Source organism: Rhineura floridana, chromosome 6, assembly GCF_030035675.1.
Source record: "Rhineura floridana isolate rRhiFlo1 chromosome 6, rRhiFlo1.hap2, whole genome shotgun sequence".
Taxonomy (NCBI): Eukaryota; Metazoa; Chordata; class Lepidosauria; order Squamata; family Rhineuridae; genus Rhineura; species Rhineura floridana.
The window spans coordinates 128,430,585-128,447,823 of record NC_084485.1 but is presented as its reverse complement, the minus strand read 5'-3'; the positions used below and the strand labels follow the sequence as shown (position 1 = coordinate 128,447,823).

General features: G+C 41.4%; 1 protein-coding gene across 4 annotated transcripts in view; it reads right to left on the bottom strand.

Annotated features, from left to right (window-relative positions):
* Positions 1-5,901: 5,901 nt before the first annotated feature.
* The window catches only part of LOC133387939 (glyoxal reductase-like), a 93,167-nt gene continuing 81,829 nt past the window's right edge, over positions 5,902-17,239 (bottom strand). The window contains exon 7 of one of the 4 annotated variants that reach the window (XM_061633839.1): positions 5,902-6,467. In XM_061633839.1, the coding sequence (XP_061489823.1) occupies positions 6,366-6,467 (102 nt within the window). In that variant the 3' untranslated portion in view covers positions 5,902-6,365. Of the gene's footprint in view, positions 6,468-12,480; positions 12,526-17,239 lie in introns of those variants that run through there. The other 3 variants (XM_061633841.1, XM_061633842.1, XM_061633840.1) reach the window with 3 other exon arrangements.

Genomic DNA, 17,239 nt, shown 5'->3' with positions numbered 1-17,239 from the left:
AAGGCACAAGAGCAGAGGTGAGTTGAAAAGTTGGCACACCCACATCCAAGGAAAGGACATGTGCCTGAGAATGCCAAGGGGCCTGCCAGTACTTTCTATGCCATTCACAAAAGGTCTCAGTAAATATCCCTTCAAAAATTCTCTTTAACTTTCATCAGCATTTGTTTCAAATCATTACTGGTTTCTGCTAGTATGGTATCATCTGCATATCTTAAATTATTGATATTTCTCCCTCCAGTTTTCACACCTCCTTCATCTTGGTCTAATCTTCCTTTCTATATGATATGTTGGGCGTATAAAATACACCCGTCTCACACCCTTTCCGATTGGGAACCAGTCAGTTTCTCCATATTCTGTCCTTACAGTAGCCTCTTGTCCAGAGTATAAGTTGCACATCAGGACAATCAGATGCTGTGGTACCCCCATTTCTTTTAAAGCATTCCATAGTTTTTCATGATCTACACAGCCAAAGGCTTTGCTGTAATCTATAAAGCACAGAGTGATTTTCTTCTGAAATTCCTTGCTCCGTTCCATTATCCAACGTATGTTTGCGATATGATCTCTGGTGCCTCTTCCCTTTCTAAATCCAGCTTGACGTCTGGCATTTCTCACTCCATATATGGTAACAGCCTTTGTTGTAGAATCTTGAACATTACTTGCATGGGATATTAAGGCAATATTTCAATAATTATTGCATTCCCTGGGATCCCCTTTCTTTGGAATTGGGATGTATATTGAACACTTCCAGTCTGTGGGCGATTGTTTAGTTTTCCATATTTCTTGACAGATTTTTGTCAAAATTTGGACAGATTCAGTCTCAGCAGCTAGTAGCAGCTCTATTGATATGCCAGCTATTCCTGGTGATTTGTTTCTTCCAAGTATTTTAAGAGCAGCTTTTACCTCACGTTCTAAAATTTCTGGTTCTTCATCATATGGTTCCTCCATGAATGAATCTGTTGTCCTGGCGTCTCTTTTATAGAGTTCTTCAGTGTGTTGCTTCCATCTTCCTTTTATTTCATTTTGGTCAGTCAGTGTGTTCCCGCTGATTATTCAACATCCCTACTCTTGGTTTAAATTTCCCTTTCATTTCTCTAATCTTTTGGAATAGGGCCCTTGTTCTTCCCTTTTTGTTGTCCTCTTCTGTTTCTATACAATAACTATTGTAATAGTTCTCTTTGTCCCTACATACTAGCTGCTGTATTGTTGCATTTAGTGTTCTGACCGTGTTTCTATCTCCTCTTGCTTTTGCTTTCCTTCTGTCTTTAACCATTTTAAGAGTTTCGTCAGTCATCCATTGAGGTCTTTCTCTTTTTAACTAGAGGTGTTTTCTTTTTGCATTCTTCCTTGATAATGTCTCTGACTTCACTCCATAGTTCTTCTGGTTCTCTGTCAACTAAGTTTAAACCCTTAAACCTATTCCTTATTTGATCTTTATATTCTTCTGGGATGTTATTTAAATTGTATTTTGGCTTTATGATTGCTTTATTGTTCTTCTTTAACTTTACTCTGATTTTTCGATACATGATCTGTACCGCAGTCTGCTCCTAGACTTGTTTTTGCCAAATGTATAGAACTTCTCCATCTTCTGCTACCAATTATATAATCAATTTGATTCTATATTGACCATTTGGTGAAGTCCACGTGTACGGTTGTCTTTTCGGTTGCTCAAAAAATGTGTTTGCAAGAAACAAATCACTGGCTTCACAGAATTCAATCAGTCTTTCTCCTGCTTCATTTCTGTCTCCTAAGCCCCATTTCCCCACAATTCCTAGTTCTTTTCTGTTCCCTGCTTTTGCATTCCAGTCCCCCATGATCATCAGCACATCTTGTTTTGGTGTGTGATCAATTTCTTCCTGTACTTCTGCGTAAAATCTCTCCAATTCCTCTTCTTCTGCATTTGCCTTTGTAGCAATGCCTTGAGGATGGAGGGGTGTTTGTGTGCATGAATGCAAGCATGTACAAACCTCTGCATTTTGTTGTATAGCTCAGCCTTTGGGTCCCCAGATGTTGCTGGGCTACAATTCCCATCAGCCCCAGGCCAGCATGGCCAATGGTCAGGGTCCAGCAACATCTGGGGACCCAAAGCTTAGGAAAGGCTGGTGCAGCCCACTGTACAAAGTAAGAGTCACATCTGTTGTTCCTCCCATTTTGATTTTGGGCTCCACCAACACCATGTGGCCCCTGGACAGCTGTCCATGAGGGAATGTGACCCTTGGGCTGAAAGTTTCCCCTTCCCTGATATATAATAATTTAGAAAGGAAGTGCTATCTCTTTGCTTAGCATAACTGACAAACATGGTCAGTAACCACAAGATGCTAATATCATACATCTTAGCATCTTAGTATTTTAATATTTTAGTAGTATTTATTCTAACAGGCATTCCAGTATGTGTATAAATATGTTTTAAGTTTTTTAGATTATTAATGTATGTTAAATGGCTGGATATGTGGTTTTAACTGTATCTTGATGTTTTTATTTGTTGTGCACCGCCCAGAGAGCTTCGGCTGTGGGCGGTATATAAATTTAATTAATAAATATAAATACAGGAGGAAATTCCTGTTCTGTTAACTTAAATGGAAAGCTGTCGTGGGCATCCTTTTTGGTAGTTACAACTATCATAGAACAGAATAGCATTCATGCATTTATTTTTTGCAAACCATCAGTTTCAATTGTCCCACACCTCTTTCTGAATGACTCAGATAAAACTACTCTGTCAATTCCAGCAGCAATGGAACCATCCACACTCATGGTTTGGGCTGTTATACATAAGATATAACAAGAGAACCGTTAAATTGCAACTGTCAGAGAGAAGACTAAGAGAATAATTTGAGGAAATCCCTTTGCAACTGCCTCACAATGACAGGCTGGACATATTTTGCTAATTTAGAGAGACAACTGAAAGGAAGTGAGCTAACTGATTGAAAACAAAAAGTATGTTCCTTTCTTTGTGAAACGTGTTCTTGTGTATCCTACTTGGAGGGATTAATATGTCAGAGTGGCATTCCATAATTGAGGGGATGAACTGACTCATAATATGTGGTAATAGGATATAAAGGTTTCATTTTTAGATAATGTCAGAATTGAAATTCTTCTGACGTCTGGACAGAAAAAAGCATCTGAGGCTGTTTTCATGTGAACAAAGGCAAACAACAGCTTTAGATCATCCTGCAGGAGTCACCGGAAAAGAAGTGAGTGTGCCTACTCAGAAGCAAGCCCCATTGATTTCAATGGGGGTTACTCCCAGGTTTTCCTAGGAGTCTCTTCTTGCTGTTTACGCAAACTACTACTTAAATAGAACCACACTTTAAATCCTACCCTTAATTTCTGCACTTTAGAATTTAAATTGAAGAAAGAACTAGAGGATGGGCTATACACCATTTCAGGATTTGTCTGTCCCATCAGAGAGCATATGGCTGTATGACAAAAGGCAGAACCAAGGAAAATCTCTTGGATGTCCACAGTAAACATGACTTCAATAGACATTCTCCTAGGAGGAAGGGGAAGTGGGGTTAGATAACTTCTCTTCAACCTACACATGATAAAGTCAGAGCTCCGATTGACGAATGAGTTGTTTGGACATCAGGCAATAGGGAGCCCTGGCATCCTAGCATTTCCCCCTCCCCTTTAGTGCACTTTTCCTGCTTCTGTTTTACTTCTAGCCCTTGGAATCTCCATAGTTTGTCCTTCCTTTTTCTGTAGCAACCAGGATGTATCTTTCCTGTGGTGGGTTTGTCAGAGATCTGCAAATACTATTTTCTGCAGATAGTATTACATAATAAGTAGATTAAAAAATCTCTTCTCCTCTCCCAGCCCCCACTGGCAAATGCAAAATGTGAGAACTGCAAAGAGGCTTAGGCATGTCTCTCGCTGTGCAAGAACTAAAGAGGCACTAATTAAGAATTCACTATATCGTTAATTTACAGTACGACAGTATACATGTCTGCTGAGAAGTAAATTTCTTTGAGTTTAATGGGGCAACTCCCAGGTCAGGGGGTACAGGATTGGAGCCTAGGCTTTGGTTAGCATTGCAGGGGCAGGGGGAATCAAGGTTAAAGGAACAGCTGTGTGGTAGGCAGAAATCCAGCAGGTGAAGCCTTTTCTAGTATGGAAATAAATTATGGGAAAGACTGATTGAAGCCTTAGAGCTAATTTACGGGGGGACACGACACGTATCCTTATTTAGTACAAAGATGTGTAAATCTAGTTAAAGGAAGTAGGAACTGATGCCTATAACACAAGCACTAAGTGCCTTTTGCAGCTATCTTATACCTCCTTCTATAGCATTATATATAAAGTTAGGCTGAGAACTGGTGATTGGCCCAAGGCAGGAAGTGAGCAAAACCAATCATAAGAGTTTAAAATGTGGAATTTCACATGTTCAGAGTATATGTCAAAGGTGGCAAACTGATTTGTTTGTTTTGCTTGCAGTAAAAAAAACCAGGAGTGGAATGTAGGTGGGAAACTGCCTGTTTTCCTGGGTTTTTTTTTTTAATTATTTCTAGTGTTTCATTACCTCTTTTTTGCCTGTGAATGCTATGCTACAAAGGATACAGTTACAGATGTTTTTAGCAGAGCTTGGAAAAGTTACTTTTTTAAACTACAACTCCCATCAGCCCCAGCCAGCATCCCGTTGGCTGGGGCTGATGGGAGTTGTAGTTCAAAAAAGTAACTTTTCCAAGCTCTGGTTTTTAGTATGTATCAGATGGTCCAAAGGGTTTTTTGCTGTTTTTATTCTAACACGTCAAGAATGTAGCAGTGGAATGGTGGAGAGAAATGTTCACTGTGTGCTTCATAACTGGAGTGTTATCTCTTGGCGTGCTGGTTTTTTTCTAGGGAAATGCAGCAGTGTGTGTGTGGGCTCTAGCAGCAATATGGAGGGGGGTGATTAGTTGCTTTCTCACCTGTTGGGAGAAATATGGGGAGGGTTGGTTGTTGCTGCTGGTATAAACACTTAAAGGATATTTATTATTATTACATTTATATCCTACCTTTCCTTCAAGGAGCTCAAGAGGGTATACACTGTTCCCCCCTTTCCTTTTATCCTCACAACAAGCCTGTGAAGTAGGATAGGTTGAGGACTGTGACTGGCCCAAGGTCATCCATTGTGCTTTACGCCTAAATGGGGTTTTCAAATCATGTTTGCTCGAAAAAGGGAAAATTGCTATAGCTATTTTGAGATTAATAAATAGCCACAACAAATTAATACTCTGCTTGCTTTTTAACAATTTAAACCTTGAATTTATCCAAGCATGAGCATATGAGTTGTTGTAAATCTTAAATCACTTTTGACCCCTTCCACCAGAAATACACCTGGTCTTGCAGTGAATGTAGTATTGCCAGCCTAAGATCGGCTGAAGAAAGGCCTACAATAACATAACTTGCATACAACTCATGAAATTTGAGATATTTGCATGGTTTAGGTTTGGCATTGGAGGAGAGCAGGGCTCTCATGCCTTTAACAGGTGTGTCACAGGCAGAAATTAAACAAGGAACAGCTTTTCTAGTATGGCACTATAATTAGGGGGAAAGCTTCACGTGTTGACATTCTGTCTGTCAGACATTTTATTATTTGTGTGACCCGATTTATTTTTGGGTGCTCCACCTCCATAAGGGTACAAATCTGCATATGACACAACATCAAGTGTATATGCAAATATATGTCTTCTTTTGTAATTGCAATAGAGGGCCCAATCCACATACAGTTCACTGGGCCCAGACTATCCTGTTAGAACCCCTGCTTGGGTACAACTGCCTATTGTTGCCTTTGCAGTCTATGGAACCTCTACAAGCAGAGGAAGGCTTTTTTTCTTCATGCTGCCTTATCTGAACCTTAACTAAGAGGAGGATCTGTTACTTATAAGACATTTGAATTAAAAGAGCGTTCGGGAAGCAAGATTACTATATGTTTAAATATTTTTATTGCCAGCAAATAAAAGACTGTGATGATGTAATAGTAGCATCTGGTTCTGATTTAGTTACTTTTATGCAAAACTGTGTAGATGTTCATTACATTAACCAGACCAGCTAATTTGCACTAGCATCCAATGGCAAACTCCATTTGTCTCACACATGGCTAAAATCACAGGGCTGTATCTCTCTTCAGCAATGCCATTTTAGTTAGATCTAGCTGGGCTTAAGAATGACTCACAGTTTCCCAAAAAAGTATTTCAGTGAGATTGGATGATAGGAACATTGGGTTACTTGAAATAATTTTATAAGAAGACAGGTTCACTGCTTGCAGTTTTCAACGTGTGTCATTCACAGCAGCTCAGGATGCATTAGGCAAAACGGCAGCGACAGGCTTGGGGCAGTTCTGATATTATCATATTTTGAGCCACTGCAATCTGCAACAATCTTGTTTAAGATTATCCTTTCCATAATGGGTAGGTAAGGTGAATCAGTTTTCTGTTAATATTCATGGAGTTTAAAAATTCCATATCTTCTTTTTTCAGACTAAAATCGAAGACCTGGGGAGAACAACAAAAACAAAAAGTAGAATGTTAGCCCATAAAGCTATAATGCTCTTGGTATAGTGCTGTTAATGAAGCCATAGTAAATTCAACCCTAGTCCTGCTTTCTACAGTCTACTACTTAGGCTAAAGAAAGAGAATACTTTTTCAGACTTGAAGGAAGTTCAAAAGAAAGATAGCTGTTCATAGCGTGTATACTCACCACACTTTCACCTCTGGAAAACAGGTTTTTGCAAGGTTTCAAAAACCTGCAAAACAAATTTGACCAAGAGTGAAAGTTGGATGCAAAACACCTCTCAAATCACTTTCAGCTCTCTTAATTACAATGGTCTATCTCCAGCTTTGGTTTGAAGTAACCTTGAATGCCTATTGGCAGAATGGCCCAATATACACACATAAAGTCAATTTCATTTTAGCACAGACACTGTGAGAGCTTAACAAGGTTTCAGACTATAATTGCAAAGGCCATTATTTGGAAACAAATTAGATACCTTTGAAAAAAAACATAGGCCAGCACAAGTGGAAGCCTTCCTTTTGCAAAAGAATGCTAGTTAGTGGTGTCACTACCTCCTCCAAAGCCAACAGACACACAGATAAGGAGATAACAGTGCTGCTAAGTTGCCTGGATGAATTCATAGGCACCCTCCAACAGCCTCTAAGATCTCTTTACCAGTACTTGCCCAAGTGACATTATAGCTTCAGCCATTGGGGGAGGGAGCCTTAGAAATCTTCTCCCTAGAAGCAGGAACAATGTGGTGTGTACTGGCATCATACCTACCAGTGCACAAACTGCATTAGGTGCGCATTACAATGGGTATTGGACATAGTGCAGATGGGCTTAGTTCTCATGGAGGTTGTCAAGCATATGCAACTCCCTCCAAAATGCTGATCAGAACCCAATTCATGTTACCTTGCAGTACAGTTTTTGGCAGCAGCCACACCCCAAAGCTAACAAATTAATGGGTATCACAGTAATATACCTAGATAGCAGTAAAAAGACAGATCCTTAGAAAGAGGGGGGGGGAAGTGCGAGTGTGTAGGTGTGTCCCATTTAAACATCCCTTTAAAGACTTTGCCCTTAAAGAGATTTGTCTCTGGTTTGATAGAAGTATTAGTTGACTCACAAGATGGAAAGCATGGCTTCAGAAGCAAACTATTCAGATGAATCAACTGAAAAATAATCTTGGTAAGTTGAGCAACCATCAACTCTGCAAAACAGCAACAGGAAAACAGCAAAAGAAAAACAAAACAGCAACAGGGAAATAGTAAAACCAACACAAAAAATCCCAGAGAGATGCTCCATCAATAGAGAAGGATGTGTAGCAGAAGCAGATGAAGTGATCCTACAGTTACAGAATGAAAATAGAGGCAATGTTTATAGAATTCCCTCAACCTGGAATTGCATTATTGTCTAATTATGGCCCTCTTTTGATACCTCCAAGACCTTTGTGACTGAGCTCCCTTTTTAAAAATCATAGAATCAATATGCACTACATCAAGAGAAACAACACACAGCCTCTTGAGATATATATAATGAACCACAAGATTTAGTTCAGACGCTGATTTGGCAGTTAAGAAAAGCCCACCTCGATCCAAGGTGCTTGGTAGGCTGCCTAATTTGGTTTGTGGTCTGTTCACTTCATTTTATTCTCTTTTACTACTGGGAAATCAAAACACAGCTACAGTGTTTTTTCCTTTTGACAAAAGTGGATGAAATTTGCAGATATATAAGCCCTTCTAGAGTGGACAAACATCTTCAGTCCACAAACTACATGAGGCAGCCAAGGGGCATAATAGAAATAAAGAGTCTTAAATGTGTAATGTGAATTAATTTTTTTCCTCTTGGACCACTGCATTCCCCCCCCCCAAGTCCACAAATCATGGATGGATGTGAGAGATCTGTGATGAGATGTGAGAGATCTGTGATTCTCTTGACATTTTCATCTTTTGCCTAAAAGCTGCTGCTGGGTGTGGGCTCCAAATTTGATCAGAACAGCAGTGCTTGAAAGGAAGGAGCTTCTCCCTTTCTTCCTGCACACTGCTTCCCAAACAGACCTAACACATTTGTTCCGTTAGCACAAGGATTTCCATTTGTGCAAGACATACCCTGCACCTTCCCCCCAAATCTGCTCTAGAGGATTGGGGAAACCTCCAAAACAGATTGGGGGGCATGCAAGGAAAGGAAGGGGAAGTCCCATTGCACAGCCAAAACTCCTACCATTGATGGAACAAATGTGTCCTGTATGTTTTTCCATTGTGAGGCTAATAGGAGCTTGGGAAGTGGGATTTAGATTGGGGGAAAGGAAGGGTCCTGTCTCCCTCAGTGCTGAGTAGTGCCACTTCCCCCATACCCCAAATAAGTTACTTTTAGGCAAGAAAGAAAATGTTGGGAGATCCAACATTTTCAGACCCACCAGCCCAGCCCCATGTCTTTTTCATCCTAGCACTTTAGAACCAATTCCAGCTTTGCTTTGCCATTGTTCATAATTTAATGAGTTTTTTATATATTTCAAAGGCCAAATGTTGAGAGAAATATTTTATGTTGGGCAAACTCCTATTAGGAAGCTGTACAGGAATACCAAATCTCTCTAAGCTCAACTCCTTACAAACTTGAAGCCTTATCTCAAAACCACAATCTCTTTGGAGGGATATTTCTTATACTTCGATGTACACTGAAAACCAAGCCTTAAATTGTCTTGCATTAAGCCTTAAATTGTCTTGCATTATGTAGTGCAGGAATGAGAGAAAACGAAGTTGTATAAAGATGGGTAAAGCAAGCTTTCCCCCAAAATGTAACAAGATCTCACCAGCCAGTTATGCCCACAAATTCACATTCTCTCTCAGAGGTGCAGAATTTTCTAGAAGCCCCTCTTCTAACACTTGGGCTATGTGCACTAAATTAATGCTGTCCTCATATGGGATAAACACAGAAATGTTGCCCTCCTGTGTCACCCCTCAAGTAAGATTTCTTTGTAAGGACAGAATTCTGTTCTATTCAAGAAGGAAGGACGTGTTTGCTTCCACTCAGTCAGCCTTTTCCTGGTGGTATCCCTTAGTTAAAACATCTTTTGGGTTTGAACAATATTTCGTCTATCTGACCTCCACTGCTTTAAGAAAGGTCTTTACGGCCTTACGCTTTCAAACTATGCCCTCCGCCTTTTTGGAGGGGAGATACGCAAAACGCCCTATTCATCAAAGACTCTATATTTGTGAATTTCCTGAAGTGGAGGACATCGCGCACTATTTACTACAATGTGCGCTGTATACTGAGCCTAGAAGGAAATTCCTTGCCGCCATTTTATACTCCTGGAGATACAGACCACCTTTGGAGCAAACGTGTCCTCTTCTTGCTCCCTCTGATCCATGGGTAATACTTCAAGTGGCAAAATTTGCCTTGGCGGCAGGGAAATTGAGAGCTGGTCATTTAGCAACTGTGGGTATGCGTCTGGAGCCCGCCCCTGACTAGTCTATTTTAACTATAAGCCCCTTGGCTTGTTTTTCTTTTAATGCATTTTAGGTATTGTGTGTGATCTCTTGTAATAGGAGTCTTTTACAGTTTATATGGTTTTATTCGCCTTTTCCTATTTGATTGGTTGTACTATATTGTGATGGCCACTGGCTACAAACAATAAAATTTCCTCTTCCACATTCTCTCTCAGAGGTGCAGAATTTTCTAGAAGCCCGAGAAGTGTGCTCAGTAAGATAGGCTTTCCAAACCAAAGTCTTTATTAGAGCCATTAAGGGTCCTGTTCAACTTCCATAGGACATTTAAAAGAACCAGGGTTGTATTCCACCAATCCTGAAGAGATCTGACAACTTGTAAGCTTTGTTCACATCAGTAAGAGAACTTTCATCCAAGAGAAGAGCTTTGAAAAGACAGAGCTCATGTCACTAGCTTTTCTGTCAGAGTAACACTATGGTATCACTTTAAAGGGAAACAGGCTGATGTTTACCACAGTTTATCAGGCCCATAGTACACATATTTCAACTCTGAGGCTTCTGAACTTATAATTTCTGCAGCTGTTTACTGCCTATATAGCAGCGACATAATTATCTTCTAGCATAAGTTGTGGTCAGGGAAAGGAGCCATAGCATCTTCAGTTCTCTGCAATCAAATGTACAGCTTGGTCAGAAATGCTTTATACATGCATTTTACAGCTGCCATTGGCATTTCTCAACTAGAGAGTCTGAGCTGCTTCAAGCTGCAGTCAAGAAAAAAAGACTGAACAAAACGTGATTAAAAAACAGACTCTACCCTCAGGAAAATCAGACAGGAAACTCTCTAGCTGGGCAGAAAGGGCCTCACCCTTCCCCTTCAACTTTTTGATTTTCTTCTTTATTATTTCAAAGTGGTTTCCATTCCTCTGATGATCAGAGTGGTCTAGCAAAAGATGCTATGTTATGGCCAAAGATTTCAGCTTATCAGGGCCTCTGGCCAGGTGCAAAGCCCCATTAAGTGGGATTTTCCCTGAAACCTAATTTTCACTTATCTGCATAAATAACTCTCAATTTCACTCCTGTTCCAAGGAGAGTTGTGATTATGCAGATCATTTTCTATCATTTCCTCATGAGCAAAAATTTAACTAGAGGCCCCAATGTAGCATCCTAAAGTCATGGTGCCCCACAGAAAAAGAGTTCTGAGCACGCAGTTCTCATGGGAGAATTTCTGTTTTGAAATTGGGGGCATATAAATAATTGTTCCCTGAAATCAGGAGTTAGTTTGGGGGAAGGATAATGTTATTAAAAAAATTCACCGCAGGTGGGGATTGGGCAGGGCTTACTTGTTGTTGCATTATCTTCCCCCCTTCTTGTTTTTTAAAAAATATGTCTAATTCTGCCATCACAGGGAGTGACAGTCGACCTCCTCTCAGCAGCTGCCAACTGTAGTTCCCTATTCCCCACTCCCATCCTCAAATGTTCTGGAAGAGGAGCAGCCAACACAGTGCCCCTCCAGGTGCAGTTAGACTCCAGCTCCCATCAGCCCCAGCCAGCATGATGCAAGGTCAGGGAAGATGGGAATACCAGCGAACCGGCAGGGGACCCTCTCCTCATGGTCCTGCCAATAGATGTAGCCCGTTTGGCAGGGATGGGGGTTCAGGCTTTCTCTGTGGTGACCCCTGGATTATGACAGTCCCTTTCCATACAGCTGCATGTGTCTCCTGCACTGGCATTTTTTTGCCACAAACTGAAAACACACTTGGTTGTCTGAGCTTTAGGGGGGGAAAGTGATAGGGGTATATTATTATTATTTTCTGCTTGCTGGAAGGTACCATAGTTTCACTGCAGCTTTTACAGGAATGTTGTTAATGTTTTACTCTGTTATTAGATTGGATTGTGTATATGCTGCCCTGGTCCCCTTTGGAGGAAGGACAAGGTAAAAATGTAACAAATAAACAAACCAATAAAAATCTTCATCCACTTTTGCCATCACCATGAGCACCTATTGGATATTACATCAAACATCATCTCAGGAACTGACTGGGATGTTTCAGATACAGAGTGAGGGAAGAAGCATGAGTACTTCTTACCATGTTTCCAGGTCTTGATGGAAGGGAGACACACAAACACATCTCCTATGGGAGGATGCACATGGGGATAATGTGCGTCTGTGGAGACATGTGCATATCTATCCTTCGGGCAAGACCCAAATGTACAGTGAGATCCATTCCCATCTCCCTGCCTCTTTGGAACACTGAAAGGAGCTTGAAGAATACAGTTAACTCTAAAGTGCACCACTCTTGAATATTGATCACAGAACACAGAATGAGTACAAAAGCTTTTTTAAAATTGAACCATATGTTCCTACCAACACACCTCTTTAATCTTATTTAAAGGGAACAGTTAGACAGCGCACTTTGCACTTGTGAAAACAACGTTATAGTGCCATCCTATGAATCTTTACTCAGAAAGTCCTATTTATTTTATTGATATTAACATTTCCAGGCATTTTAGGACAGTCTTCAAAGCTGAAATTTAGTTCCATGGGACTTACTTGCAAAGAGGTATGCACAGGGTTGCAGCCTTAACCTGCTTCAGGATGAGAATCAGCATACAACTGATGGATGCATAAGGAAATAATGAGGGGAAGTTACCAAGCAAAGAGAAATGAGATATTTTATATTGGTTCTAATAGATATTATCTTTGGCACGAATTGTAAACACACTCTTCACTTCTGGAAGCCCTCTTTAGCATTGTATTAAGATGACACATGAGGTAGAGCTTCATTTTCCATTTGCACATCTCAAATTCTCTTTTAAAAGCTTTTGGCAAAATGTTTCTGCTTCTAACACAAAAAGGATATGCATGAGTGGTATTGAAATCCTGACAGTGGCACCTTCTGACACTCCTAACACAGCTGAGGAGCTCCTTCTTCCTCTTTTTTTAAAAAATGTCCTCTTTCAGGTTATATAGAACATAAATAGTTGAACTGCTTTATTGCTTTTTAAAAAAAAATATTATATAGGCAGCCTTAAAACACCCATTAGCCTGGGAGCATGATGAGTCAGAAGTGCTTCCAAGTGAACCACACAAGGAAGTTCTACAAATTGGAAGAGAGTTGGTTCTTCCCAGCCACCCACTCCACCCGCAACAGATGTGCCACAAGGCAGGAATGGATAAGCAGGCCTGTAAGCATTTCAGCAGGCTAGTAACTCTAGAAGACATTTGCAAGGCTGATATCATGCTTTAAGGGATGTAAACTGCTTACAGCATTATGTAGTTTTAAGGTTGCCAACCTTTTTTTTATTGCTGCTGCATATTTAAGACGTTAAACAAGTGAAACATTTCAATGCATTCATCATACCAGGAAAAAGTTTAACCTGATCTGCGTGTCCAACGTAAGAACAGAGCCAGTAGAGAGAAATGTTGGCAACTCTAAATTGACAAATCTAAGTTAAGGTTAGAGGTTGGGTCAGTATTATTTGTCAGATGTTGAACTGAAATAGAAAGCCTTTCCCCAAACCATCCTGTGAGCCTAAGCATTTGAACAGACTTAAAATGTGAACCCAGAGCCAAGCCCAACATACTGTTAGAAAGACCACACCAGGGATATGCTGATACAAACTCATTCTTTCTCCCCATCTCTATGAAAAAGTGCTGAAACAATCTTCAAATGCAAATAATTATATCTTTTCAAAGTTAGCTAAAAATATAAAGCTCCGTAAGCCAAAGTAAGTCCTGGTCAAAAGAACCATCAGCAGCATGTCCTTGAAATTCAGCAGCATGACAGAAAGCTTGAGAAAACTTATTTACAAGGTAACAGAAAACCACAGTTTCGCCTCTGGCGAATGTTCCGTTCCTGGGCAAGGTTCTGGAACGGGTGGTGGCCGGCCAGCTCCAGGGACTCTTGGATGACACTGATTATCTTGATCCGTTTCAATCCGGTTTTAGGCCTGGGTTTGGTACCGAAACAGCCTTGGTCACCCTGTATGATGACCTTTGTCGGGAGAGGGACAGGGGGAGTGTGACCCTGTTGATTCTCCTTGATCTCTCAGCTGCTTTTGATACCATCGACCATGGTATCCTTCTGGGAAGGCTCACGGAGTTGGGAGTTGGGAGTTGGGGGTATGCTTGGCAGTGGCTCCGCTCCTACTTGGTGGGTCGTCAACAGAAGGTAGTGCTTGAGGAACACTGCTCGATACCCTGGACTCTCCATTGTGGAGTCCCACAGGGATCGGTACTGTCCCCCATGCTTTTCAACATCTATATGAAGCCGCTGGGTACGGTCATCAGGAGTTTTGGAGTGCGTTGTCACCAGTACGCTGATGACACGCAACTCTATTTCTCCTTTGCATCTTCCTCAGGTGAGGCTGTTAACGTACTAAACCGTTGCCTGGCCGCGATAATGGATTGGATGGGAGCTAACAGACTGAAACTTAATCCAGACAAGACCGAGACGCTGTTAGTGAGTGCCTTCTCTGCCCAGATGGTGGATGTTCACCCTGTTCTGGATGGGGTTACACTCCCCTTGAAAGAACAGGTTCGTAGCTTGGGAGTTCTTTTCAACCCTTTCCTGTCTCTTGAGGCTCAGGTAGCCTCAGTGGCACGGAATGCTTTTTACCATCTCCGATTGGTAGCCCAGCTACGTCCCTATCTGGACAGTGATGACCTCGCCTCAGTCGTTCATGCTCTGGTAACTTCTAGATTGGACTACTGCAATGCGCTCTACGTTGGGCTGCCCTTGAAGATAGTTCGGAAACTACAGTTAGTCCAGAATGCAGCGGCCAGATTGTTGACGCGGACCAGAAGGTCCGCTCATATAACACCTGTTTTGGCCTGTCTGCACTGGCTTCCTATTTGTTTCCGGGCTAAATTCAAAGTGCTGGTTTTGACCTATAAAGCCTTACACGGCATGGGACCGCAATACCTGGTGGAGCGCCTCTCCCAATATGAAACTACCCGTACACTGCGCTCAACATCTAAGGCCCTCCTCCGAGTACCATCCCATCAAGAAGCTCGGAGGATGGTGACTAGAAATAGGGCCTTTTCGGTTGTGGCTCCCGAACTGTGGAATGGTCTTCCCGATGAGGTGCGCCTGGCGCCGACGCTGTTATCTTTTCGGCGCCAGGTGAAAACCTTTTTATACTCCCAGGCATTTTAAAGTGTATTTTTACAGTATTTTATTACTATGTTGTATTCTGGATGTTGTTTGGTTCTCGTATTGTTTGTGTGTTTTTGTTTTTTTGAGTTATTATATTTATTGTATTTATATATTGTGCCTGCTTTTACCTTTTATGTACACCGCCCAGAGAGCCTTCGGGCTTAGGGCGGTATATAAATTAAATAAAATAAATAAATAAATAAAAATAAATTCTCCCTCAGGAAGCAAGGTTTTCTGATTAGCATATCACATAATGTCTGTAAAGAAGGTGTCATGGGCCAAGTTGGGATTTCAACATACTCACCACCTATCAAATTTGCCAGCAAATGCTAAAGGAGACAGCGAAGCAGGGGAAGGGGAAGCAAAAAGCAAAGATTGAAAAGACAATGTTGGGGGAAGAGAGGAGAAAAAATGGCAACCTAAAAATATCAACAAGCAAGAGTCATCAATATGAAATTGACACCGCCTCCTCATATGATTTCCAATATGCATATCACTTCTGTACAGGAAACCCAATGCAGATTGTATGCACACTGTCACAATTGAAGAGAGCACATACATCTATTTTGCCAGATGTACATACATTGTCAAGCCAATAAATAATTGGCTGCAGGTTTCTGGGGCAAGTACACAAGGTGAAGAAGATGTATACACTCAGCATGTGTGATTACATGAAAACACAGCCCATGGAAGGCAAACCTGTGTAGGAAATCAATCATATGTGAAATGGCCCCCACCAATCACTTTTCTAAACAGCTCCACCACCATTCTAAATTATTTGTGAAAGATAGACTTGATTATATTTTCCTTTGTTAGATAAGAAAAATAGATTGTCATCAGCTTGCCACTGCCTCTTTTAATTCTGTTGAACAAATGCAAGATTTGCTAGGGCATAACATCATACTGTATGACTTATTATGCTGGTACTAGCATTGGTATGTCCCTTCATGGCACAGCAAGTCTTCAGATCTTGCTGTAAGCATCTCATGGTTTCTGCCTAGCACCCTATTTCTATGGATCTGCTTAACCTGCAGTGGTAACTTGTACAGCCACAGCAGAAGCTTGCTCATATCCCTTGCATTCCTGTTGCCAATGGGCAGTGCAGTTTTACCCTAACCTCCATGGCTCATTTACCCCCTCCCTAAACTTTGGGTGCAAGAGCTGTCATGTGCTACACAAAAACCGGAAGGAAGCACTTGGCACAGCTAGTTGCTGCTGGTTGCGCAGGGAACTAGACCTTAAATGCCAGCATGAGAGAGGCAAGCTTCCCCATGTATAAATGCTTAAATTACACACAATCTCATGAGGCATATTCTTGATGCAACAATGGATCAAGCTGACAGTTATGTTAGAGAAGGCTTGGCCTCATTTTTTCTTGCTTTTGGTAGTTTAACTCAAGAGTTGCCCCCACCCTGCACTGTGAGGAAGTCAGAGAAATAGCTGTTTGAAGGCAGTGATGGTGGTAGGGAGCTTTAAAAAAATCAGAGCATAACTGTTACTTTCAGTAACTGTTCTTTGAAAGGAAGTGTGTTAGAGAAGGAGCCTCTTTCACATAATTTCCATGTGCCAGTAGCACCTGCCATTACATCCTCCCCATGTGCCCAAATCAGCCTTTTAACTTAGAAGATCAAGTTCTGTGGTGAGCTAGATCCAGTTTTCAGCTAACTCAGGCTTGCCCTACAGATGTTTGGTACTAGAAGTTCAGAGAACCTTCCACACTGTTGCAGTAACTGCACTGGTAAACAGGGCAAAACAGTAAACACAAAATCCCTCTTAAGATGCTTACCCTGGCCAAAGACCCCATTTTTATGACAGGCGTGCCTCAGGCTCACTAGTGGAACATGCAACACAAAACACTGTGTGAGTGTGTGTGAATCACAGGAGTCTTCTCCCTTAAGAAAGAGGGGGAGGCAGAAAGCCAAACAGCAGGAACTTTCCACCCTCCATGCTGACATAGACAGGCATCTATAGGGAGCACCTGCACTGTTACGTTGCAAGAATTTGGTGGGCAGGATCATGACTGCCCTCTCCTCCACCATGGGAACAAGATTTTAGGTCCAGATAAGCTTCTAAGTATGAAGGGCATGCACAGGCTCCCTGGTGAATACAGTGGGGAGATGGGGTTAAGAGTTCCACAGTTCATGTCAGGCATTTAGCAATGTACATCTG